Here is a 25,926-nt window from a genome sequence, read left to right on the forward strand (position 1 = left end):
GGTCACACAGATAAAACTCTCAAAGCAATGTCTGATACACAGTAAATGTTCACTGAATGTTAGCTAGACAACTATATAATAAAGAGCATTGTGAAAAAATCACCACAGCCTAGAAAATCCTAACCACGTTTATTCAAATTATTGACTAAGCATCTTACAAGGCATTATTGATTGTCACTATACAAGGCCTTTTCCAAGTCTTTAACTCATTTACTAGCCCTACAAAAACCTCTTAAGATTTGTATTATCTCCATTTTGACTCTTGATTTCAGCTCAGGTCATGATCCAAGGGTTGTGGACTTGAGCCCTCAGTTGGGCTCCACACTGAGCATGGAGCCTGCTTAAAATTCTCTCTCTCTCTCTCTCTCTCTCTCTCCCTCTCCCCTGCTCGCACTCTCTCTCAAAAATAAAAATAAAACACTTGCTCAAAGTCATATAGCTAAAAATTATGAAAACTGGGTTTCAGACTCAGTACCCCTGATTTGAACTTGATGATACTGTGTTCATGGTTCGTTCCAGCAAGTTCCAACTCTCCGTGTTCCTAGTTAACTTCCTCCAGGGATAGTCACTGCTCAGACTGACACGTTAATAGTAAAACCGGCAACAAATCTGCTGACGTCTGAGGAGCTGGAGAAATTATTGGGTGTGTACCCCCGATGCCACATTCTGTTCTTCTGTTTGTGCCATTGACTGGAATCATCATCACAAACCCCAATGTGCACTCACTATTCCTTCAAGCTTCACTCTAGTTCTCCATTTCCTCACTTCTGAATGGCATGGTGCTAATGCCGCTCAGAGCCCTGTGCAATGGCTCCAGTTAGGAGCTAGGCCAGAGTTCAGAAATGCATCCTGACACAGCTCCAATTTCCCGCGAGAAGAGCTACACACTACAGGATGTCATAGTACATGCTTGGTATTACCATCTATACCCTACAAAAATAGTTTCTGTCACACAAGATGAAAAAAATATTTGTTCATCAGAATAATCTGTTCTCATGGTCTATTTCCTCAGAAACTGTCACAAGCTTTCGTACGTCATTTCCTTCAGATGGTGTTTGTACAGTCGCTGCCATGACTCTTTGCACAAAGTATTTACTAGGCATCTGATGGTAATGCTTTCCAGCCAAGAGAAAAGAATAAAAACCATCTCAGATCATTCTTAAATGGTTACTGTAAAGTTGGCTAGAATGCCTGCCTTCCCTATATTGTAATTCCAGTACCTGGCACACAGAGCCTGATATATTGTAAGCACTCAGCGAATATTCATTGAATGACCAAGCAACTTATGTGTAGAGAGAATGGCTCTGAAATGCCATCACAAAATGGCACACTGAGACACATCTCTTCTTACATCTCATTGGTCACAATCTCGCTACATCTGTGCATCATAATCAGCATTCAACTAAACAATCAATCAACATTGTATATCCCCTTATGGACAATAAGGACAAGAAAAGTATGAAAGGGAGAAAACCTGATAGCTGCCCTCTAAGAACTTATATACACTCTGTGTTTATCCATAGGGGTGGGGGAAGCGTAGGGAAACAGAATCTCACACATTGGATTCAATTCTATCTTTAGGAGGTAAGCCTGATAACCTTTAAAGTTTGGAAGCTACTTTAAAAGAGCTAAATATAGCATAGTCAAAGAATCATCAAAGTTTCTCTTTTATTTTTTTCTCTAACTATCTGTGAGGAAACACTATCCTCTGGAATAGATCTTATCTATAGAGAGTAAAATATACTAGGAAACTTCAATATATAAAGCTGGGAGCTATTTTATTGTTTGATGTGTCACTATATCAGTCCATTGCTTTTGTAACAAAAGTATAAGTTTGCATCAGCACAGACACTTTAGCTCAACAATAAAACACATATTATCCCAATGAAACAATTGTTTTTTGGAGGAGGCACACTTGATTTCTAAGATAATAATAATAGTGACGCAAACGGGACACAAAACTAAATTCAGACTTCAGAATAATTTTTAAATAAAAGATTATTTGCAGAGTATTCTGCTTTCCAGATTTTTAACTGCCTGTAGAATTATTATCTTCTCGATTCTAAAATATCTAAAGTGAATTATGAGATATATGGCATATTTCCCCATTTTCCATTCAAGATTATAATTACAAACAATAAAAACACTAGAATTAACTTAAAAATGTATACAATATTTTAAACAGTATATATAGGATTACATTGAAATCTAAAAGATAAGCTATACATAAAAATCATTTCAATATTAGAATTCAGTTTGCTGCCCATGCTAAAATGAAGAAACAGAGAGGTTAACCAATCAAAGCCGTTTAGTATTGAGACTCTCCACATCTTGGCTAAAGCTCTCCATTAGAGTTTTTTTTTTATTAATAATTTTTTTAAACAAAACACCAAAGTTGTTGCCCCCAACCACCCCCAAATATATCAATCTAAGTACTGTATGTATCATTGCCAAATAGACTTCATTTATGTAAGAAGATACTCGATTATCTGTTTCATTTTGTTTTATTTTTGCTACATAACCCCTGAGAACACCCTGCTTAAGAGTCACCTCCTCTCTGTGACCTTTCCTTTACAGTCCCACAGGGTCTTCTCCCAGAGAGCTCAGTAAATCTAACTCTACAGAGTAGCGGGTTAGACTGTTAGTTGTATGCTTACCGCAAGATCTGGCATTTTTCTTCCCCATAAACACTGTAAGTGACCATTATCTTTCTTTCCTACTTATAAATTATTTGGGAGAGACCATCTATATTTTCACTATTTTTTCCTGCCTCCTTGAAATATTGAAAGTGGTCAGCACAGAGCTCCTACTCAAAAAAAGGCATTTCTCCACCATTTTCCACCTTCTGTTCTACCAAGTATTTGTATTTTCTTTGAAAGACGAAGTTTAATAAATTCATGTATGTCTACTTCCCTGACTATATGATGCATGTGGAATCCTATTAATCACATACCAAAATAAAAGTAAATAATATACCATACATATGTGTATATATGCACACTCTGGAAAAACTTAATGAGAAAGAAGATGAAAAATAACAAGGTAAAGATCATTATCCAGTGGCTACTGATGAAAAACTGCCAACACCAAAAAATTTTAGGCACTTAAAATATAGTCAATGAAATGACTTTTTAAATTATGTAACACTTTTAATGAACATGACAAAACAAAAGTATTCTTCAGAGGAGAATCTTACAGAAAATACAGAGATACTCCTGCCAAACTTTTTGTGGGACGGTAATTCAGTGCTATTGGAAACATAAAGGAGAAAAAATATGCATCACCATTCAAGCCTGAGGTTTAGGATTTTAAAGTGTTGGTTTCCTATGTAAACACCGTTTTGCCTCGAGTATTCCCTGCTAGTCAACAGTTATGGGTACATTCCCTTTTGTTTCTGATTATGTTTATGTCTGGGATTTCCTTATAACCCAAATGAAAGGCCTTATGGCAACTGTGTAGTAGTGGAGTGTCCTGGATTCTAAGAAGACATTTACACGGGAACCCACCATGGCTCTACGCTCCTACGAAACGCTATTTCCTTAAGTTACCGGCAAATACTGAACTGAACATAATGCTATGCCATAGTTCTATACTGTTCACTTCTTTAGGGGTCAGTTATGAGACATTACAGAGCAAGTACAATATTTTAATCTTTGCCCATGAATATTTTCTCTTCCCACTTCTGGCATAGTATGGTCCCTAACTTAATGCTCTCCTTCACAGAATGGGGATCAAGTCTTCGAGAAACCTCAGCAGAGCTGGTGAGCATTCAGTCGCTGAATAAAGTACTCAGGACCTACTATGTAGGCACTGTCCTGGCTGCTGATTAAACCACAGCAATAACTGCAAGCCTCTTGCTGGGAAACCACAATATGACAGGCACGGTGTTAGGCACGTCACAGGCACCTTCCTTGTTCAGCCTTGTAACTGCCGAAAAGAGGAGGTGCCCACCCCAGAGCTCAGGAAGTTGAATCTTAGAAAACATAACTAATCTGCCCAGTCACATAGTGAATAGTAGTAAAACAAACACTGAAACCTGCGACTTGGTCCTAGAACATGGTCTATTGCTAATAGGGGCACTATCCGTCCTCCGTTGTTATCTTTCTCATTCTTGACATGTAAAGTTGGAGAAGACAGTACTTATACAGTGGCCAAATAACAGTGGAGATAACAAAACAAGTCTTGGTAAAAAGCAGATTTCCCCAGTTTGAGGAATTTCCTTTGAATCACTTTAGTGACACTCATCTTATTTGCCCATAATGTTCTATGTTCAATATAAATAATTCACATTCATTCACTGAACAAATACATATCATCTATCTCAAAGTGTGCTCCTGTAATATTTCCATTGGTTTTGGCATCATGCTCTTGCACAATACCCATCTTTTATTCAACTATTTTTCCATCTATAACTGCGCCCTTATTTATTTTTTTAAGTAGTTTATTGTCAAGTTGATTTTCATATAATATAACTGTGCCTTTAAAGCATGCTTTCAAGCTTTCCCCATAAAGTATCAAACTAGAAACTGGCTACTGAAAGTAAATGATATTAAATTTTTTCTAATACTTTTAATGTCTCTGCTTTAACTTATTAATCTCTGCTGTATTCAGGGGTAACTTGATATACATAAGTACATTACAGGACACTCATAAAGCAATTTCATTTACAGATAAGTCTTTTATGCTATGAAAGAATTCTTACCTTAGCAAAAAGAATCATTGGCAGTTGCCTTTTGAAATTGAATTCCCCTTGTGAAATTATCTTTTAATGTTTATTTATCTATTTTGAGAGAGAAAGAGAGAGAGAGAGAGAGAAAAGGGGAGGGGAAGAAAGGAGAGAAAGAATCACAAGCAGGCTCCATGCTGTCAGCACTGAGCCCAATGTGGGGCTCAACCCCACAAACCATGAGATCATGACCTGAGCGGAAACCAAGAGTCAGGCGCCTAACAGAATGAGTCACCCTTGGCACTCCACCTCACGAATTTAACATGTTTTGGTTTCTAAAAATTAAACTATGAAAAAAATCCTTAGGAGCATCTCTTCAATAAAAGGAGGTATATGGATGTTTGTTTTAAACTTAGGAAAAAAAGCACTTTTTTTTAAACTACGATGAGAGACATACCGCACAAAGGAAAATGGAGGCATGGCAATTATCAAGCTAATCTGAAAATTGTAGACATCCAGGAAGCAGAGCTTAAAACAGCTCCTCCTAACCCACTCCCACTTCTCCTTCCAATATTTAACTTCCAAAAACTAGTTTTTCTTAAAACCAGTCTCAAACGTGACCTACAATATTACTAGAAATCTGGCAATATACTTTTAAGGGATCCCCTCTGTTTCCCAACCAGTATCAAACCCATATTAGTTGACCATAACTAAGCAGTAGTTTCCATGCATTGAAAAAAAGAAACACAGTCATTCTCATGAAGACTGTGACTGCAAAATGGCTTCATTAGAATATATCCTACAAAAACGTATGAAAGAAAACCCTAGGCTCCTGATCAGTCAATTTCAACGTTACAAATGATAATACTAAGATTTGTAAGCATTATTTACTTTTATGTTTCTTTAAAAAAAAAACCTGCTGCTATGTTCACAAAATAATGCTTTTCTTTATTTATGCTTATTTATGTCCTGGTAGCAGTAAAACTAACACAAATACCCAAAGTGGCTTTGGGCCTCTCTTAGACTCACTATCCACAGCCATGAAGCGAGAAGGTCTCTAGATCTTTCTTGCAGCTCTCTTTCTTGAAAAAAGCAAGCTTTATCTAACTTGAACCAAGTGCTTCGACTATTGGACTTTAAACTGAGCAAACGTGAAAGTGTTACTCAACAGGCAAGTTACACATTTTCTACTACTTTTTAATAAATAAAACGTATTAAAATCCCCAATTTAACAACAGTATGCTCAACTTTATTAAATATTGCTTAACATGGAGGGGACAGTCCCTCTGCCAAGGAAACCAGAAGCCAAATTCCTGAGACACCAGGGCTAAGAGGGACAGTAAAAGTCTTCTAGCCAATACCCTCATTTGACAGAGGCCCTGAAAGGCTCAACGTCTCCTGGGTACCTGGGTACTAACTCCTCTACAGTAAGCTGCTCCAGTGTGGCAGAGAAGGAACTCTACATCAGTAAACTAAGGACTGGAAGGAAGTAATTCCATTCCCAGGTCACGAAGTAATTTAAAGCCTAATTTTTCTTTCTTTCTTTTTTTTAATGCAAAGACCTTATGTTCAGAAACTTACAGTTCAAAGTACATTAAGTAAAACCATGTCTGTGTGCATCTCTGTCCTCTCCCATATGCATCTTAAGAACATAGCAAACAACAACAACAACAAAATAACTTCTCCTCAGCCTCTAGAAAACAAAAACTGAAATTAAAATAAAGAATGGAGTAAATCTAAATTGTATATTTTCATTCCTTCTAAAAGGATTAAATAACAGAATTCTAAATGGTTTGTTTGTACTTTCCATGCAATATGTAGATTAACCATGAAATTCTGTTTGGGACACTTTGACATCTGTTTTCAGTGCATTACAATGAAATCTGGGGACTTGATACATACATTTGCTGTAATAAAACTGTCACTAATCAGTGTTTTCCAAAATATTGCCCATAACTATTACTATTCAGTAGTCTCATTTGCATGATCTAATATTGTTGCTACATCATGTTTTTCCCTGACAATGTGTTAGCTGGTCCCAGGCACACGGTCTAAAATGGCTGCAAACCACTGGATAATCTCAACACTTCCATACCACTCTGCACAGACGAACGCAATCTGTCCTAGATGGGAACTAATACTTCATCCTGCATGAAGTATTTTCCCCAGAACTGGAACACCCCAGGTTGAATTCACATCCAGGCTGTGAAACACTCAACAATAAAAATAGCCCACATTGAGGGAGAAACTATGCCTTGTGGGGCTTCTCCACCAGAAGATATAAACATCACCCTATTTCACAAGTCCCTCCAACAAATCTGCAATAATGCTGTGTGAGTTCAGAGTCCGTCATTAACTTAAACCATTTCCATGAAACACAGAGTAAGACTGGACCAGACTTTAAAACTGAGTCTTATTGATTTTCTCTGGGATTAATACATAGCCGCGCCAAGAAATACTAGTTCACAAGGCGTTAACACAACGTCCTGGATATCAGATTGAAACGTTCCCATTTCATATTGCATATATCTGGTGAGGCATTTACAAAACTTGGATCTCAGGGGGAAAGGAATTCTGAGAGTCCAAATATGGTATTCACCATAAAACCAAAACTTACTAAAAACAATTTGTCTACCTATGCTGATTCTAAATGAATTCCGTATTTTATCGGTACTAGGAATCATACTCCAGTATAATTTCATTTTGTCCTCCTATGAACCCATCTTAAACCTGAAATATGTTTCTCTATACACATGTTTTATATTATAAAATGTTGGATACAAAAAGCAGATTAATTTTAGGCCCTAATGCTATGTTTGTTAGTACTAAGAAGTCATTCCAAATGTTCCAAAAGGGATTAATGTAGTATAACAAGTCTATTTAATTATTGTAAGACCAGTGATCCTCATATTACTATAAGCAGCTTTTCCCTTATTTGGAGACTGTAAATAGAACAGATATTGTTACATGATAACTCTAAGTCTTATCCAAAAATATTAATACTTTACCGTCATGAAACTTAAAGAAATATGTTAGCATCTCCAGGAGGCTATGAAAGGCAACCAGCATTTAGAACCATGAACCATATAGGCGTTCCTATTTTAGGTCAACTTCATCTTTAAATCATAAGCGTAAACAAAGCTTTTCCAACGTATTGGAAAGATAAAACACCAAAGCCTTCTGCCACCAACAGCAATCCGTTTTCCATATGTTAAACAATTTTGGATAAAATTTGCTTTGTGTACTAAAATACATGCTTTTTAAATTTTTGTGTATCCCACGAACAGAAGAACAGCAACTAAACACCAGGTATATTCTCAAAGAGAAAACGCATGACACAGATTACTTACAGTTTTGTGCCAGAATCGAAACAAACTAATCAATGTTCTGATTCTGCCTGCTGCACATCCCAGTTATCCTTTAACAGATGAACAAACAGTGACCTAGCTTTTCCTATTCACGCCTGGCTAGAACCTCCAGGTATTATTATAAAGTGCTTCATAGGAGAATANTACCAATGTGACATTCTCTGGCAGAAATCGTGGGTGTGGGTAAATCTATCCACTTTCCAAACCTGTTGTGCAGAGAGAGCAACGGGAGCACCTCCCCAGCCATGGACATCAGGCACCACAACCAGCTCCCTACAGATCTGCCCACAAAAGCTGACCACGAGGATCCAGGCAGCCAGAGCCATGAAGTCAAACACTCATCCCAAATCTAGCTTGAGAAGAAGTCAATGTTCTAACCCTTTCCCATGTGGCTTCCAGTTGTTCTCAATAAAACTGAAATCACTTTAAGTAAGAAATAGGAAGTTTTTCTTCCCCTAGAGATCATTCAATTAATTTTCTTAAAACCATAAAAAGGATAAATGGGGAAGACTGACTTAAAGGAGAAAAGCTAAATGGTAATGAAGTCAAAACAATTCATGTAACTAATTAAACATTGTGAGTGCTGACCCCACTAGGGGTCACTTTTAAATAAGACACTTACAGACGTAGAGTCTAAACACCAGCGGCATGCTCTTCTTCAGGAACAATCTAGCCTCGCTGGCCACATCATCACTTCTGTCCAACCAAATTTAAAACATAAGTGCAGTTCTCCCAAATGTTGGCAATTTAAATTTTTGGTAAATAAAAGTCTTATGCTTTTACTGGAGTGCAGTGAATTACAAGTCTTGCTGGGACATCCTTCCTTCATTTGATACCAAAGTCGAGTTATTTATTTGGAGAGCTGCTAATAGAATCATTTCACTCCTTCCTCTGACACGCTCCTAGGTTGATTATGAAATTACTTCTATGGTAAATCCAATATAAAGAATTGCTAAAACTGTACAGTAATCCTAGTTTAAATAAATTTTAAAACTATATACAACTGGCTAACCTCATATTCCTACAGTCAGGGGTCTTACTAACAAGCATCTATTCACATCACCGTGATCAGGACTTTCATGTTCTCTTGGGAAAGTCGTACCACCTGATGTGTAAAAACTAATTGATGACTTTTTGCTTCAATACCCAATCAGTCCTTCTCTTCAGCATTATGGTAGCCTGACTGGATGTCCATGTTATGCTATGTTCCTTTACATAGAGTAATAATGGCTATTATTAACATTATCACTTTTCTTTCGTGAATTATTTCATTTAATCCCAAAACAGTCCTGTGAAGCAGACATTTTAATCCCTATTTTACAAAATGGAAAACCAAAGCATCTGGAGCTTAAGTGGCTTGACCAAGGTCACAGAGCCGATACAGGGTAGAATCAAGACTAAACCTCTGATTGTCAGAGTCATGCATGTACTTTCGGTGCTGGAAAAAAACCTAAAATGGCAACAAGAAAGGATATGTACTCAACTCCAAAAGCAATCCAAAATTCAAAGGATGACAGAATCTTTTAAATTGCATTGTTAGTTGTTCTTCAAGCTATGAATGAACCATCAATCTTAAGCAGTTCCTGCAATATCTAAGCCCTACTTCTCTCTTTTTTTCCACCTTCACTTTTCCTCTTAAACTCCCTATCATGCATGCTTGGGTACACACACACACACACACACACACACCCCAGCATCCACCAACTTAACCTCTTTAACTCAACAGCTGATATCCACTGTAAGTTCTTTCACTGGAGGAACTGAGGCTGACTTCAGAAAGACGTCATAAACATTTTTTAAATCCTCAAGAGCTAGTAGCTGTTTCCTAACCACTGTTGGAATCAGACACCTTAGCCCACTAGCCATATCCAACCCCAACGCTAGGGTGGTTCTACCACTGAGGAAGCCAACAAGTGAAAAAGAAAGTCAAGAGTGATGCCTTTGAGTGTAGACTGGTTTTTATAGAACAGAGAAAAACTAAGGCTACTGAGTAAAATCAGATTCAGTGTATTTCATCCACCCTTCTTCCTTGAACCCCGGGGATGCTGGATTATCAACACAATTAATGCTGGGAAGCATTTAAATTCCTTGATCTTATGAACATTCCTGGGGGGAAAAATAGTTTCAAACAACAAGTCACCTAACAAAAAGAATGGAAAAAGTAAAAGCCTCTCACCTGCCATTTCGGTTATTTTTTTTTAATGGGAATGGAAAAATTGAGCGCTTTCTCCCAAGGTTCTAGTGTCTACACCACATTGTCTCTCATCTGTCAGCGTATCCACACACATGTATAAACAGCATGCGGTGTACAAGTAAGGAAATGCACATTCTAACTTAAACTTCCTTTTTTCCTCTAATAATTTAAAAATAAAATGTAACAGCTTGGATTTTAAATATTTAATCTGGCAAATATAGGAAAAATCATGAACTACAGTGTCATATTTGGCAAAGAAAAATTTGGTAGGATAAAAATATCCGTGTTTTAACATTTTAGAAGGCATTTCCAATATTTTAAAAATAAAATTATTTCACTGCTTCAGAAGAGAACAGAGGTAAAGCTCCGTTTTTGCATATGGGTCTTCGTAAAGAATAGAAAGACAATTTTTATGTTCATTACAATAAATATTTAATTTCACACGCTGGCAAAAGTCCCCACAGAAATAAAAACTTGCAATCTACTAATGGTTCACTACCATGCATTGGAATTTAGCTATTTAAGTCGCAAAAAACAGGCTTCCCCTAAAACTATACACTCTGAATTATTAGATGGAATACATAAAGTTACAACATCACTCTGATTTCGGGAAAATTTTGTCTCGTCCTATGTGGTTAGTAGGAGGCTTTTTCCAATGCTGGACAAAGATTTACATGGGGAAGTTTAGAAGTCAGTTGTTTTAGGACTTATATATTGGTACCCAAAAGCATAAATAAATTTATCACTTTTACCCTATGCAATGACAATAAAATATTTTTATTGTAACAGCTGAAAATGTTGAAAAGCAATTATTAAGGAAATCATAAATATAAAAAGCTGAAAAGTCAACCTCAGAAGAGCAGGGGAAAGGAAACTGTGATATGCATCATCATAAAACACGGAAACTGAAAATCTAAGCAAAAGGAATTCAAATCCCTCCAAATGCCAGAATACTATCCCCCACCTCTTGCAGCAAGGAGGGCTGCAAATTTGTCCCCATCACTGTCAGCAAACAAAAGAAAGTCACTACTACAGCCAGACCATGTCAAACAGAAGACGTAGCTACTGCAGAGGGACGCCTCAAATCCACTGGGGTGTAAAGTCAGGGCTGGGGCTTTTTGTCAGCTATTACCATAAAAGAATAAGAGGAAACAGTGACATTACTGCACAATGGAAAGGTCAAACAGCTTGCAGCCATTTCGTGACCCAGACAAGTCAAGGTCAAAGGATTCAGGTAGCAACTTAGCCAGGGCATAAGTTACAGCACAAATGAATTGTTTTAACACATCAGCTTTGGTCAATTAAACCTAACAAGGCAAGTTGCATCACGTAGCAGGGTTCCTGACACCATAGGCCAGAAGCTGAGACCGACCTCATAAAACAAGGCCTTTAACATAGCATAGCAAATTTAAGGTAATCCATCCAGAAACTGCAGATGTCAGAATAATAAAATACAAGTTGTCCCAAGCAGGAACATTTTTCACCCTTTAGATTTCACTAATAGAAGGGTATGGACTTTGTATTGACATACTCGTGTTATTAACATAGGCGTGAATGTAATCCCTTCCTCACGTGAATTACAGAATACACCCTATTTCAAGCAACTTTCTTAACATCTGTGGTCATGATTAGATTTTCATTCTGAGCCCTGCCATTCCCTGTTAACAGCGACACATTTTTTCCACGCGGTTTTTTTTTCCTCAAAGTGCGTTTTGAAAAACCCAAGTTTTTAAAGAAATCTTCAGCTTCGTTCAGCATCAGAATATAAATTAGTGTCACTTCAAATTAACTGATTCCTGTTAAAGGCTTTTGTGTAGTTTTGTGGGAGATATGTGTACTTTAAAATTCAACTGAATCCTATTTATTCAATTTTCTTTCTTGAGAAATGGAGTTAAAGCTAAGCCCAAATTTTAAACCGCGCAGACTTAGAATAAAGAATTTTTTTTCAGAGGCACTTCTTACTTTCTTTTTTGCACTTGTTTAAACAAACCCCATTTTCAAATGATTTGTGCTTCATCCATAACTTCCTACATGCTCTGAACTGCCTTAAAATGGGATTCTGAAAATATACAACCTCCAGGCAACTCTCAGCTAGTAAAATTACTTCATCCATCACCCCATATTTTCAATTATATAGTCCTTATTCAGAGTTCTTTAATTTGTCTGTGATTCATCAACGCTGTCCTGTTTAAACTATCATCATAAAAGAGAGAATATGTGTTCCTAAGTGTTTTATTATAAACAATATATTTATGCACAGGAATAGTCTGCATTCCTATCTTAGAACACTGCTTGATGTAAATTTTGAGGATTTTTTTTTTTCGATGTGTGGCCTTCAATTCAGCCTCAAGGTCTTTCCACCTCATTGGTTAATTGCTAGCCATTTCTTCCAATTTTCTGAATAATATAACAACCAAAAGCCCAACCATTCAAGTCCCATTAGCCTCACATCCTGTACCGTTCAGTCTAATACAAGCTAATCCCACAGACTCACTCCTCACTACACGGACTTCACAAGGCCCTCGCAGCCTGATGATTTATGCTCTATGCCAAATCCTCACAACTGAAGTCAGTTAAATTAACCACATCACATAATTAGAGTTCAAGGACCCAAGAACAGTCTCTCAAACGGGACGGCGGGCCGTGTGGCCACAGGAAAGCACGCATGATTCAGAGGAAGCTCCCCTCTTGCTGGGCTTGGCGCCGAAGCACGCTGCTGTTAAGAACCCCAGTTTCCCATCACATAACCACTAGTCCTTGAGACTTCTAGAATTATCCCTCCCCCACAAGGATGGAGGGGGGAAAGTTGGAAACTTTGCTTCGAACATTACGTGTGGCTGGTCACTTGCTCCGCCACAGCACACAGAAAATGCTATTCTTTCCCAAGCTCAAGAGAAATTCCTACCAAGAAGCTGGTTTCACAGCAAGGGATCACCCTTGCCTTTGCCCATGAGTTCTGATACTTAACCATCTCCCATTTTGATAAGGTTTTCCTCCCCTATTTCCACCCTCTGCAACCCTAAGCTTCCAACAAGGCAGTAATTATTCCTTTCATTATAAAGTCAGTTATCATACAAGCCACTGGGATGACAGGAATGAAAACTTACTTATCTCAACTTTTAAGAATTCCAGGGAATTCTGACTCAGCCATGTGCTGGGTCCCTCCCTCTTCAGGTGCTGAAATCCTAACAGGTCGGCCCAGATGGCGAGGGTAAAAGAGTGTCGTTACAGAGGTTTTTTAAACCCACTGGTCCAGTTTTTCAGTCCAGTCAGGCACAATGAACGTTTATGAGGAGAAAAGCTTTGCTAAGTCAGATATCTTAAGAGTGTTTCGGACTGGAATGCCAAATTTGAAAGGAAAAAGTTAATGGTGGTATTAAAACTTTAATTTCCTTTTGGCAATTCCCTCCTAAGTTCCAACTTTAAGGAAAAACAACTTAGTAAATAAGAAATTCTACCCCATCTATATTGCCTCGACATGTGGAAATACTCCCCCAAACCAAGTTAGGAAACAACACCTTTAAAGAGCTTAAAGCATTGGCAAGGGGTGGCCTCCCTAAAGGGCTCCTGCCCACCTCCAAATCACACGCTGAATCTGTCAAGGGGTCACCCTTGGGAAACCCAACCACCCTCTCCTGTCACTGCAATCCACATATCGCCCAAATTACCATTACTCCTGAATAATGAACAGCATTTTGGTTCTTTTACACACGGAGTCGTTTTACTACTCAAGAGGCATAGTGCACTAAATTTGCAGATCCAAACCCATAATCTAGATGAATATTTTTTATTATAAAATGTGTACTGCTGTGCATATGGGAGGGGGGAGGGGAGAAGGGGAGTGGGATGTCTAATGCTGTCGGGAGGATATTTTCCCAACCTTTGCTGCCTCCAGAAAGTGGGTCACTGCATTTTTTTTTAATATTTGAAAATCATAATGGATGTAACAAACGTGCCTCTCCTCTCCTCTTTCTCTCTCTCTTTCTCTCTTTCTCTCTCTCTCCCCCCACCCTTTCCCTTTGAAAAGTGAAATCATATTAACAGCAATGCAAGAGCTTAGTTTGCCATATCAGAACACAGATGCCAAGCTTTCCCGGCTGGCAACAGGGGCCTCCGAGTTTAACTCTTGAATTGTCTAGCAGAGCTCTCTTCTGGCGGGGACATGATGGCACAGAGGGTGAACTTCTGGCCCCTCAGACTGTGTTTTCTTCTTATCAGTGAGAAAATTGCTAAGTATCTTATCTCACAATATATGTTCCCACAAAGGTCTCGTTAAGCCTAGGAGCAAGGCATGCCAGTAAGAGCCATTCTTTATCTGGTGAATTGTGTGGGAGCCAGAATGCAAACAAATGTGCACTGCAGTTCATGAGTTCAGTCAAGGACAGGATGCTGGATGGGAAAACCTAGCAGCGTCCCCCTAAGTCAAACGTGCACACCAACTTTCTGCTCTCTGAGCCCTTCCCAATGTAAGCGCGCCAAATCAGCCTAGGGAGCAGCCTCATTTTAGCAACGTATGAAAGCTTAGTTTTCCCCATAATGGGAAATACCTGCAAACGAAGTGAAATTTATTAAAATGTTAAAACACGCTGTCAACTTGCAAACCATTATCTACTTAAGCTTTTCATAAAGAAATAATTGTTACCCAAAAGGATTCTAAAAGTCAGTAACTGAGGGAGGAAAATAATTCTTAGCGTTTGATTTCTCGCTAATGATATGTGACAACCGGGAAGGATTCTATTTCAAAAACAATAATAATGATGTAAACAAGGCACATTTTTCACAACTTCGAAATGTACTTTAATTATCATAACACTTAGCAGTAAAATAACAAAAGTTGCCACCCAGCAATGGATTGGGATTTTAAGGGCTCTTTGATGAGAGCCATGAAGTCCCTGGCCTCTCTTCAGTATCCAAAACACATTTAATAGGAGTGCAAAGTACAGTCCAAAAATCAGTTAGGATGACTTAGTTTAAACTCTGATCTGTTAAATTCAGGACAACAGTTACTAGCTCTTGATCTTTAAACTTCTTAGTGTGTTCTGACCTCTTCCTGCCTCAGAGAAAGCCCAGTCCCCCTTCCCCACCCAGCCTGTTCCCCCTTCAGACAGGACGCAGCCTGGACCCAAGACATCACATAGGCCAGACTTCCTTCTCTGCAGCCCTTTGGGTAGAACTGCTAACCCTTCATATTAACGAGATAATGGTGGTTAACGGGAAAGCAAGAATAATGCTAACTATCTAGGAAACTTCAACCAAAATTTTTTCAGCCTTTTGGTTGGTTTTCCTGGTGTGCAGAATTGTGCACTGAGAATTTGGCAACCTTTTGAAGCAGAATTGGGAAATTCAGGAATGAATGATTTGTATCAGACCTCAGCACATAGGTTTCCTCATTAAGATTTGCTTATTTTTTTAACATTTACACGATTACACACTGCTAACTAGAGAGAAAAGTTAGATCCTCTCAATATGTCACTACATAATTTGGAAGGGTAGAAACTGAAGGAACTAAAAATTGCATAAGAAACAGGCAGTGATGTGACTGAAAGCAACAGTCATAATGAATGCACTATATATCACTCCATTCAGCTGGCCCTCCATGCTCTCACTGCACACGCCGCAGCCCACAATACACTTCTGTCCCAGTAAGGTGTCCTGTGCAAGGCTTGCCTGGTTTTTGTTTTGTTTTGTTTTGCTTTCACAGATGCAATAACAAAAGCAATATGGGGAATAGTTACCACCTGCCCAAGAAGCACTGGACATCTTTAACATCTTTGGGAAAATGGAGGCCACTTTAGAGCTATTTTTCCCTTTAATCTCTCCCAGCCTTAACACACACACACACACACACACACACACACACACACACACACACCTAAAAAATAAAAAGGAAGGGTTTTATATTAGCTAAGGTTTGCTGCAGCAAACAAGCAAGCAGCTTTCATTCAGGGATTGTCAAAAACTTTCCAGTGTGCCCACTGCAATGCGGATGCCAACCAACGAATCAAAGGCATTCAGCAACTAGACAAAGAGGGTCTGATGCCAACCTCGGTGCCACTGGCAACCATTATTGGCATCAAGCACAGTGTCTGCCTTTTTTTTCCCCCTCGCCTGGCACTTCACAAACAAAATGGCGGTTCTTGTAGCAACGAAACAGCCGAAGCGCAGCTCTCTGAATCAATAGCGTCAAATGATTTTATGGATTTAAATGCAGTTACTCCCACATGAAGTGTACATTTTAGGTAAAGTGTGGGGCTTATATAATTTTATAAACAACTGCAATGAACATGACCCTTTACTAATGTAGAGAAATAGAAAAAAATGGACTAAATTGCGGTCAATCGGGCTATATGCATAGGAGAAGCTGAATAACAAAGAGATTTAGCTTTAAAGAAAATACTGCCTTGTGGCCATGTGATGCAAAGGTCTAATGAACTATGTATCAAAAATGATTTCAAAATGCAACAATTTTCCCCAATACCATATCAGATGCAGATGTAGTACTATGGTTTGTGTCAAAGCTGTAGTAACTTTCCACATTTCAAAAAAGAGGAGGCTGCTGGCCATGGAGAGAAAAAAAAAAGAAGTGTGGGTTGAACCAAGAGAGAAAGAGGGAAAAAGAAAAGCATAGGAAGTTGGCCAACACTGGAACTTTATTATATGTTGGTCTTTATTTCATCCTCCAGAAGAGATGCAGTTTGTGATCTTGTATAAATAACCAAGAGGACTATTGACATTTCTAGATCTGGAAATTGTCAATATATTGTAACATCACTCCACACTGCAATGCGGATGCCAACTAACAAATCACAGGCATCCTGAGCTAAACAAAGAGGGTCTGATGCCAATCCTGGTGCCAGTGGCAACCATCTTTGGCATTCTCTCTGTTCTTTCTCATGTTTTCCTCCCAGTCGTTTAGAAGTGGGGAGACAGAGAAAAGCGGGGGTGGGGGGGTAATTTTGTAGCTCATTTTGTTGTAAACATTACAGTTTTCTTTTCCTATTTTTCTTTCATGTTTTTCTTCATACTCCTTTGCCTGATTTATAAAACAGACTTAAGTGGGTTTTCATGTACTTAAAGGAGGAATAAAAAGTCATGATGGGAGATATGCAGCCCTTTGATTGACTACAGACTTATCTCTGTAAATGCCTTCTTCAATCAATGGTACTGCAGAACAACATAATTAACCTACGTTAGACCAAAAAAAAAAGATATAAATTCTGAAAAAAGGAAAACGCAAAAGCATCCTGATGTGACTTTTTCAAAGAAAGAGCCAACAGATGTTAGGAAGAGATGACGCCTTGGCAGGTAGGAGAGGATACAAATTAGATGTACAGGGTAAAATAATGAAAGCTTTTTATGACAGAGACTCAAAACAACAACAAAATTGGTGTTTTATCTGAAAACATGGTCTCCAAGAGTTGTTTTTAAAACTTCATGATTATCATAACCAATGGGGCAATGCAGAAGGCATTTATGCGTTCTTTTCTTTCTTCAATCTATCTTCACAAATCCAAAGGATGTGTTCTTTATTGTCAGTTCATCAACCAAGAGAGTTGGCTGTCTGCCCCGGGAGTGAATGTACATACATGCACACCTCAAGGACTAGCCTTCAAGCGAGTCAGAATGTGAGCAGCAGTGAAGTGGTTGCAAATCTTCCCTCCCTGCACTAAAAAGTTGCACGACCCACTTTTAAAAACTTTACTTTCAGCCTTGACTTTCACAGCACACTTACAACACATTCACGGTCAGCCCAGCACATATATACAGCCCACCTTAGGATGTCACCTCCTAGACAGCTGTCAATCAAATTAACTGTCGCGTGTTAGTGGGCTTTTATTTTAGAACACACGGGGCGAAATTAGATTTTTCCCTAAATCATCATTGCTTGGACTTCAATCCTTAAATGCACGGAAATGGTAAATGCAACGTTTCAAAAAAAATAGTAATAGTTCCAAATATATGATGTCTAGCATATCATTTAAAATCAAACTAGACATTCTTCAATGACATTTAAGCATTATCTCTAAAACTGTGTCAAGGAATTATAAAGGCAAAAAGCACATAATATGTATCTAGATTTCTGACTCAAATGAGTATAACTCTGATATTTTATTTTCTCGTATAACAATAAAGTTCAGACCAATTTCTTGAATCCCACATTTATACAACTAACATCAGATACCCGTCAGCCACCACTATCGGCAGGCCATCTTCCCTCCCACCAGGCTGAGGTAGGAAATGACCCAGCATCTGTAGCAGATCAAACTTCAGTCCACTTTTAGCATGCTGCTTTTTAAAATAGTGTTACACTACGGACTATTGCTAATACGTGGAAATCTATATCTTGACACATGTATTTGAAGAAGAGAAAGTCTCACTTATTTAAGGAAAAACATACTAAGAAAAATAAAAAATAATAAACATTTCATGAACTCAAAAAACATTCAGCAACAATATCACCTATTTTTGACTCATCCAGGCAACATTTATACCACTCTCTTTATCAAGTATTTTTTTAATAAGTATGGTATGTAGTTTCTGCATTCTTTGTGAGATTTATTTTAAACCAGTGTAACCAGTCCACTTTCTGTTTTTGTTCCATAAGGAGAGCTACAACTTTTCTCCTCGGTAAGTTTTATAAATTCACGTTCAAGTAAACTAATGATATTAAGTCTTCCCAAGTCACGCTGGGAAAATATTATAACAGAAATTATTTAAACGAGAACTATAATCCATCCCATCGACAGCGACTATTACACAATCAGAAGGAGGTGTTGATAGAAATATTTAAATTAAATAAATCTAGCTCTACGTAAGATATACTTTCTGATAGATAAATGCTACCTTGGGCATTTTGTAATAGGAAATGTTAATTCTATTTTCGGTGCAATAGGACTAGATTTGTGAACAAAGTCCATCTACCTTGTTAGTTAGGAGGCTGATACAGAGATTACTAAAAAGCGGGTTTGACTATTCATAAATAAATTTACATTTTCGAACTGAGACAAGACAACAACATGCCCGGAATGGTGCTGAGGACAAAAAGCGAATTGTAACTAACTATCTTTTGCAGATTATTCTGCGTCTTTGAAAAAGTGTATTCTTTCAAAGACATTTGAAAACGCATCTCTTTGTGGTCTTTGGTAAAATATCCACGCCTCTCCAAGTATGAAAGCTCCATGTCTATTTCCACAGCTTGCACGTGGCCGTGGGCATGCGACTAGAAGAGGGCATGCCACTCCAGCCAGAGTGGGCATAGGAGGTCTAGGGGCCTCGAGGACCATCTAACCCAAGCCAGATATCCCGAATATGGGGTTTGTGAGCAGGGTTTGCCGAGCTAGAAGAAAGAACGATCTGCTCCTACCTTGCTCCTGCACGTAGTATGCCAAAAACAAATCAAGCTCCTTAACTGATACTGTGATATGATGTGGCTGGACACAAAGTGCTGGGTTTGTGCAATGTGGGGATTTCATGAGCCGCTCTCCATCGGTACTTTCCAAGGGGATGCCTTTGAACAGGATCACCATGACTAGATCCAGACGCCAGACTTTGTCTGCCTGTCGCAGGCAGTCGATTCTCCTGATCTTACCCTTCTGGTCGGGATTGGATAAGACACAGCACGGGTGCTTCTTGCCAGTCACGGTGAGCACAAAGTCCTCTCGGTACTCCTGGCGGATGTCTTTGCGCAGTTTGGCCAGGAGCCTGGATGCCCACTTCTGTTTGATTTCAGGCTTTTCGCTGAGAAGCTCATCTTTGACTGCTCTTTCTTCATCCTTTGACATTCGCTTCTCATGCTTTTTAAAGTACTTGCGTTTCCGAGCCTGCAGGTTGAACCAAGTGTAGGCGATTGCACGGACGTGTGGAAGTAGTGCCTCGATGAATGGGTGAAATTCATCCTGTGGAAGATGGGGGTGGGGGGAGGAGGTGGGGGAAGAATACATACATAGTCAGTTTCATTGTAAAGGCTCAAAAAAAAAAACTGCAATCCATTCCCAATCACTACAAAAAGTTATGCATAAAAATAACATTCTTATTTAAAATTATCAAAATAGCAGGACAAGAAGAAAATAAAGTATGACAAGCAACCCCTTTTCCACCAAAACTTACAGGTTGATTCTGTCTCCTAAAAAGAAAATAAGATTTATATTTGTATTTCCACTCTGGCCCCATCCCCCTCACTCCCACCATGCATCCTACATTCTTTAAAACGTAAGTAAACCAAGGTGCTTGGCACCTAATTTAATATCTAAATATTTGATTGACCAACTAACACTAAGCAGTACCATTTTACAAAGAACACAGTGAGATTTTTTTTTTTTTTAATCGGAGCAGAGCTGTTCAGAAGGCAGGAGCGATGCCACAGTTCATTTCTCTTCTCTGTGGCACAGAAACACAAAGCATATAGATGCTCAGTGTAATGCCACACAGTTCCCGCTTTTGGAGCATGCTCTCAGCAAGAGGCTGCTGGTGGCTCAAAGAGCATGCGCCATTAAACTTGATCCATTTTCTTATCAAACGTCCAACATTCCAACACTGAAACAGCACCATTCCAAGAGTGGTAACTAGAGAAACCGGTATACAGTGAGGGAAAGTGGGCAAAGGGCACAGCTTGTCGTATCAGTGTCCTGAACAGAAGGTTTCCATACTTTGAGCAGTGCGTTCTCTCCCCTCCACCACCAACGCTAACCTCCAAGACACACACACAAACACACACACACACACACACACGCACACACACACATACATGCACCCACACACACACACACACACACTCTCACTCTCCTACTCTCTCACAGACACAGAGACACACTCTTTCGTTGTTTTTTTGTTTTGTTTTGTTTTGTTTTTCAGCAAAAGTTTCTAAAGTTGAAAACAAAAATTATACGAAGGTTCTTCCGGCAGCCTTCCCATAGAATCCGAAGCCCCACGGAGTCAGTTAATTTGTTAACCGTTCACAGGAGTATGGCAATTATTCTAAACCCCTTAAAAATCCATCGGAGGTGAACAATGAAAAATGGCAACTTGGCACCAACTTTACACGCTTTGTGTCTCTGCATGTGGCGGCAGGGTGACACCAGGAGTGCACCGCTGGTCACTTACTGCTTTTGTGGAATCAATACAATTCATTTGCTACGCATGTGAATTCTCCGGCAGGGCTGGGGGGGTGCACTTATGCGTGGCTTGGGAATCTGCACGTGTATAGATTGTACAGTATCCTGTCTTTGGAATTAAGTGGTCTATCTTAGGCTTCTGCGTTTTTCCTGCCTGTTCAATCTAAGTCCTTTTTAAGGGAGGGTAGGCCATGAGGAATGGCAGATAATCTTTACCTACAGATATTTCAAGTGACTTCCCAAAGCAGTTAGCATTTCATTACTTCCTGCCATAGGTAAAACCTGTCTCATAAGCTTAGGCCTATTTACTGCTCAGAGAAAGAGCTAACACCAAATGCACGCAAACTGCATGAATGCAATAAACCAAGATCTGAAGCAAATAAGAACTTCCGTTGCAGCCACTTTTCAGGTCACACTGACTGTATGGTCACCCGAACCAGAAAATAACTTTCTCTACCTTATCATATCCCAACGTGGAATTTACATACAAGTGCTAGTCACCCTGAACTATGTGGAATAAATTCTATCTAACCAGCAGACTGATGGATTCCATGAGGGTTAAAGATGCAGAAAGTGCAACTAATGTCACTCTAACAAAGAAGGTGTCCCCCCCAAAATCCCATATAGTTTTGAATCCACTTTTAAGGTGAAATTCACATTTTCAATGCTAAAGACTGTGGTATGTTCGCAGCCTGCATTTCCCATGCGGAAAAGGTGTATTTATGTCCCATCCAATCAATAATGCAGTTATCAAGCATTGTAACATATTGCTGTAAAGTGTTCCTATGGCAGAATGAGTATAAATCAAAATTTTATAACAATACAGAATGCAGATGATTACATCACAGCATGAGGCATAACCAAATGCCATGGAGGAAATCATTAAACCGATCAGTAGTTTCCAGCAGAGATTTGAACAATTCGGTTACTATGCGAGCACATTAAACTAGGCCATGGAAAGAGTTAAACCACAATCTGTTCTTTGTGTGGGAAGGCAGCCCTGCTCACAGCAACCACAGCCCATGATAAGACCTCCCTATCTCCATATACTTTCTGAGGCCATGCTTTCAGCCTTCACTGTAACTACAAAAACTTTGTTTATCCCCCTCAGACATAATGCAAAGGAAGCCCTGTTCAAGGAAATGTGGACTTAAACATGCTTTGGGAACTCACTTCCTATAATCTGACTTCTACATGATTTATTGATATGGTTAAAAAACATACATACATACTCATCAGCTAAAGAGTTGAGAATGTAAAAGATACATGGGGCTGGGAGGGACTTCGTGCCAGTCATTTTACCCTTGCCACACTTTGAAAAAAAAAAAAACTGTATTATTTTAACAGATGTTAAGCCGTGGGGTAACTCTTAAGTGCTTACATCCTTAAGTACTATGTTCAGTGACATTTCATTTTCTTATAAAGACATCAAACATCGTTTTGATTAAATCTGTTTGAGTTTCAAGTCGTCTGTCATGTAACAAATCTCAAAATTTTAATAAATTATTTTAAGCAATCACAATGTAAATCTGAGGGTTGAATTTGGAATTTCATAGCAAATACACACAAAACAATGCTGGGTTTTTTTTTTTTAAGTTTGTCTTGAGTTTGTTGCCAATGCTACCAAGTAATGTTTTTAAAACATACTTTTTTTTTCTTATTGATAAATAGAAATAGTAAACTTTCTCCCTCCACAAACTTGCCTTTTAAACATCTTGCAGGGCTTTAGCATTCTGTGGATTCCTTTCAAGTGAAACACTTAACAAGGAGACATAACCTCCAAAAAAATGGTAAGTAGAGGTTTGTTGTAAGCCACGTATATTTCTGTATTAACATGCCTAAAATGTCATCTCTCAAGTGTGACTGTTTTCTAACACTGACTTGCAATATATTTTTAGTAATTTTGAGTGACAAGAATATGGAACATAGTAACTGTCTTCATCCAAAAAAAAGAAGTGATTAAGGTATTCAAATACCCTAAGTAATAGGTTATCACCATAACACTTTAAACAATTATGAAAGTTTTTTTAAGGGAAGCATCTGAGTGATTTAAGATCGAATGGCTCTAGAGTAAGGTAATATGCCACCTTGCCCTTTCAGAATTTTTATTAAAATGCACTGACTTTTCTCTTTTAAAACTTCCTTTAGGTGAACTAAATTGATAAAATACCCAAGTTGCAAATTTCAAATATAAAAGTAAGCAATCCTAATTCCCCCCAGTAATATCTATTTTTCTTCACAGAAACAATGGTTTCCATGAAAGGAATGGAAAATTAGATCAATATAGAGGTGGAAGAGTAAGTACTAGATATTCTTGGAACACTGCTATATAACAATAAACCGTTAAAACTATGTACCTGAAGAACTTGAATGACAGTGAAATTTTAAAAAGGGAATGCAATCGTGACAAGTGAAAGTTTTATTACGGGTTTACATCATTTTTAGAAAAAGCAAAATATTAAATCATATATGATGGTTCTTAATTTTCCTTTTGTGTCTGATTTATACTGAGGTATAAATACTGATTTGTATCAAGATACTGACACTTTTGCATAACATTTTGCTAAACAGCAACTTTAACTGTAGCTCCTTTTGAATTAAAATTCTTTCTAAAACCTAGATACTTTATTGCAATAACTGAGACACTCTGTAAAGTTTTCAACCATTTAGGAATGTTTCTCTGTTCTGTACTTACACATCCTAAAAAACATTTTGCTGCAGCTATTAGACTCTTATAATATAAAACTAAACTACTGGTGTGATATAAAAGTTGCACTGTTAATGTGCTCTTACTTTTGCAACACCTCACATTACCTATAAAGTCACAGGGATAGTAAGTGAGAATCCGAAAGCTACAATTCCTTCTGTAGTATAGGCCTTCAATCCCAAAAACAGTTTTAATACGTCAACCTAGATTTACATTATTAAAACAGTAGAGAATATTAGTCATCATGAATTAGTGTTGGTAAGTATGTGTGCTTGAACACTAATGTGATAGCTGAATGATTATCCTATATATGCCCCTACTATTCCATATGTCACGAAGCTGCAATGCTATTTCCAACTTACAGAAATTAAGATAAAGCTAGTGACTTTACAATGATATTTAGAGGAAGTCAAAAATGCAATGTAATGGCAAGCAATGTTTCTGAGCAGCTGATGCTAGAAATCTAAATTTATATAGAAAAGCAATCCTTTACAGGTGAGAAGAAGAGATACAGTACTTTGTAAGCGAAAAAGCTTACCTCAATTTGTTTTAATTGAACTATGCTTCAATAATGTAAAAATAATAGCAAATGAACACGGTTTACGAGAAAGAGGGAAAAAATCCTGCTGATGGGCAATATGAAAGGTAACTTTTACAACTAAAGGCAATTCGTTATACCTGAAACACTTTCATCATCATATTTATTAGCCATTATTCATAGCTTTTAAAATACAAATAGCTCAGCAACTCATTTTTTCCAGTTTTGTTAAATTAGAGTGCATGTTACTTGCTGAAAATATCCATATCTCAGTTAATCATACTCAGATGCCAAACAAAATATAAACAATAAAAAATGTGTCAGCCAAAAAGCTACAGGACTGTATCCAATCACTGAATAAGCCTTATCATTGTTTTCATCTTCATTCACAATTTATGAATGCCTCAGTCCTTTCCAATCACAATGGCTTCTAATTGTCATACAATTGAAATCTTAATCATTTGTCCATTATAAAAATGCATCATCGTGATATTGGGTTTTTAAAAAAATTGTAACACACCTAAGACCTAAAGACACTTCTTTAACTGTTTAGTTTTTATGCCAACGTCAAAGAAAATGGTTATCAATTACCAATGGTGACACTTCCTCCAAAAAGCTGAAGTCAACTGTCCGACACCTTCGGAGGTTTAAAATGCTACTTCAAATAACAACTCCGGGCTAAGATATTTAGTGAGTTCTCCAGTGGTTAGTTGGCTGGGCAGCGATGAAAACTGCCCCCAGGTAAGTCTGCGCGGTCTCACCGCTTTTCCATTTGACCGTCTGTTCAAAATTATATAAATCGTACTCTTAAAAATGTATGAAGCCCGTGTTTTATGTCATAACGTCGTTCCTAAAGTCTTAGGAGGCCAATCTGCAAAGTGAAAAAATTTTCAATGACCTTACTTTTCCAGCATTACTTTCTGCCTTCCGAGATAGATACGCCCAGATATCGTCAAATGCACAGGTCTCCACAAAATGAACATGTTCTAAAGTCCTTAACTTTCACCACCACCAACTAACTCGTGTCAACGTAAAGACTGCCTTTGCGGTGTGGTCACTGGAAACCTCAAAGTGCGGATCACGATGGGCCAGACTTTCGGATCCCCAAATTAAGCAAAGGAATGGGTCTCCGGACCACAACCTCCGACGCGCTGCGTCGCCCGCCCACCGCCCGCAGCGGAGTCCAGAGGCGCCCACAGGACTCGTGCTGGAGTCCCCTCGCCCAAGTTCACGGTCGTTTATAAGGGCTCGGTCCCCCCTACAGCTCCTCTAAAGCCCGAGCCGTCTCAGCGCTCCGGCGACCGAGCGGGGTGGCGGGCGCCCTGGGCAGGGGCCCCGCGGG

The 25,926-nt window shown here is 38.5% G+C and overlaps 1 protein-coding gene across 6 annotated transcripts in view; it reads right to left on the reverse strand.

Annotated features, from left to right (window-relative positions):
- NFIB (nuclear factor I B) overlaps positions 1-25,926 on the reverse strand; it is a 228,958-nt gene that overhangs the window by 202,353 nt on the left and 679 nt on the right. For all 6 annotated transcript variants that reach the window (XM_077765030.1, XM_077765034.1, XM_077765033.1 and 3 more), the window contains exon 2: positions 19,593-20,124. In XM_077765030.1, coding sequence (XP_077621156.1) covers positions 19,593-20,124 — 532 coding nt within the window. The remainder of the gene's footprint in view (positions 1-19,592; positions 20,125-25,926) is intronic.

Source organism: Crocuta crocuta, unplaced genomic scaffold (assembly GCF_008692635.1).
Source record: "Crocuta crocuta isolate KB4526 unplaced genomic scaffold, BGI_CrCroc_1.0 scaffold687, whole genome shotgun sequence".
Classification (NCBI taxonomy): Eukaryota; Metazoa; Chordata; class Mammalia; order Carnivora; family Hyaenidae; genus Crocuta; species Crocuta crocuta.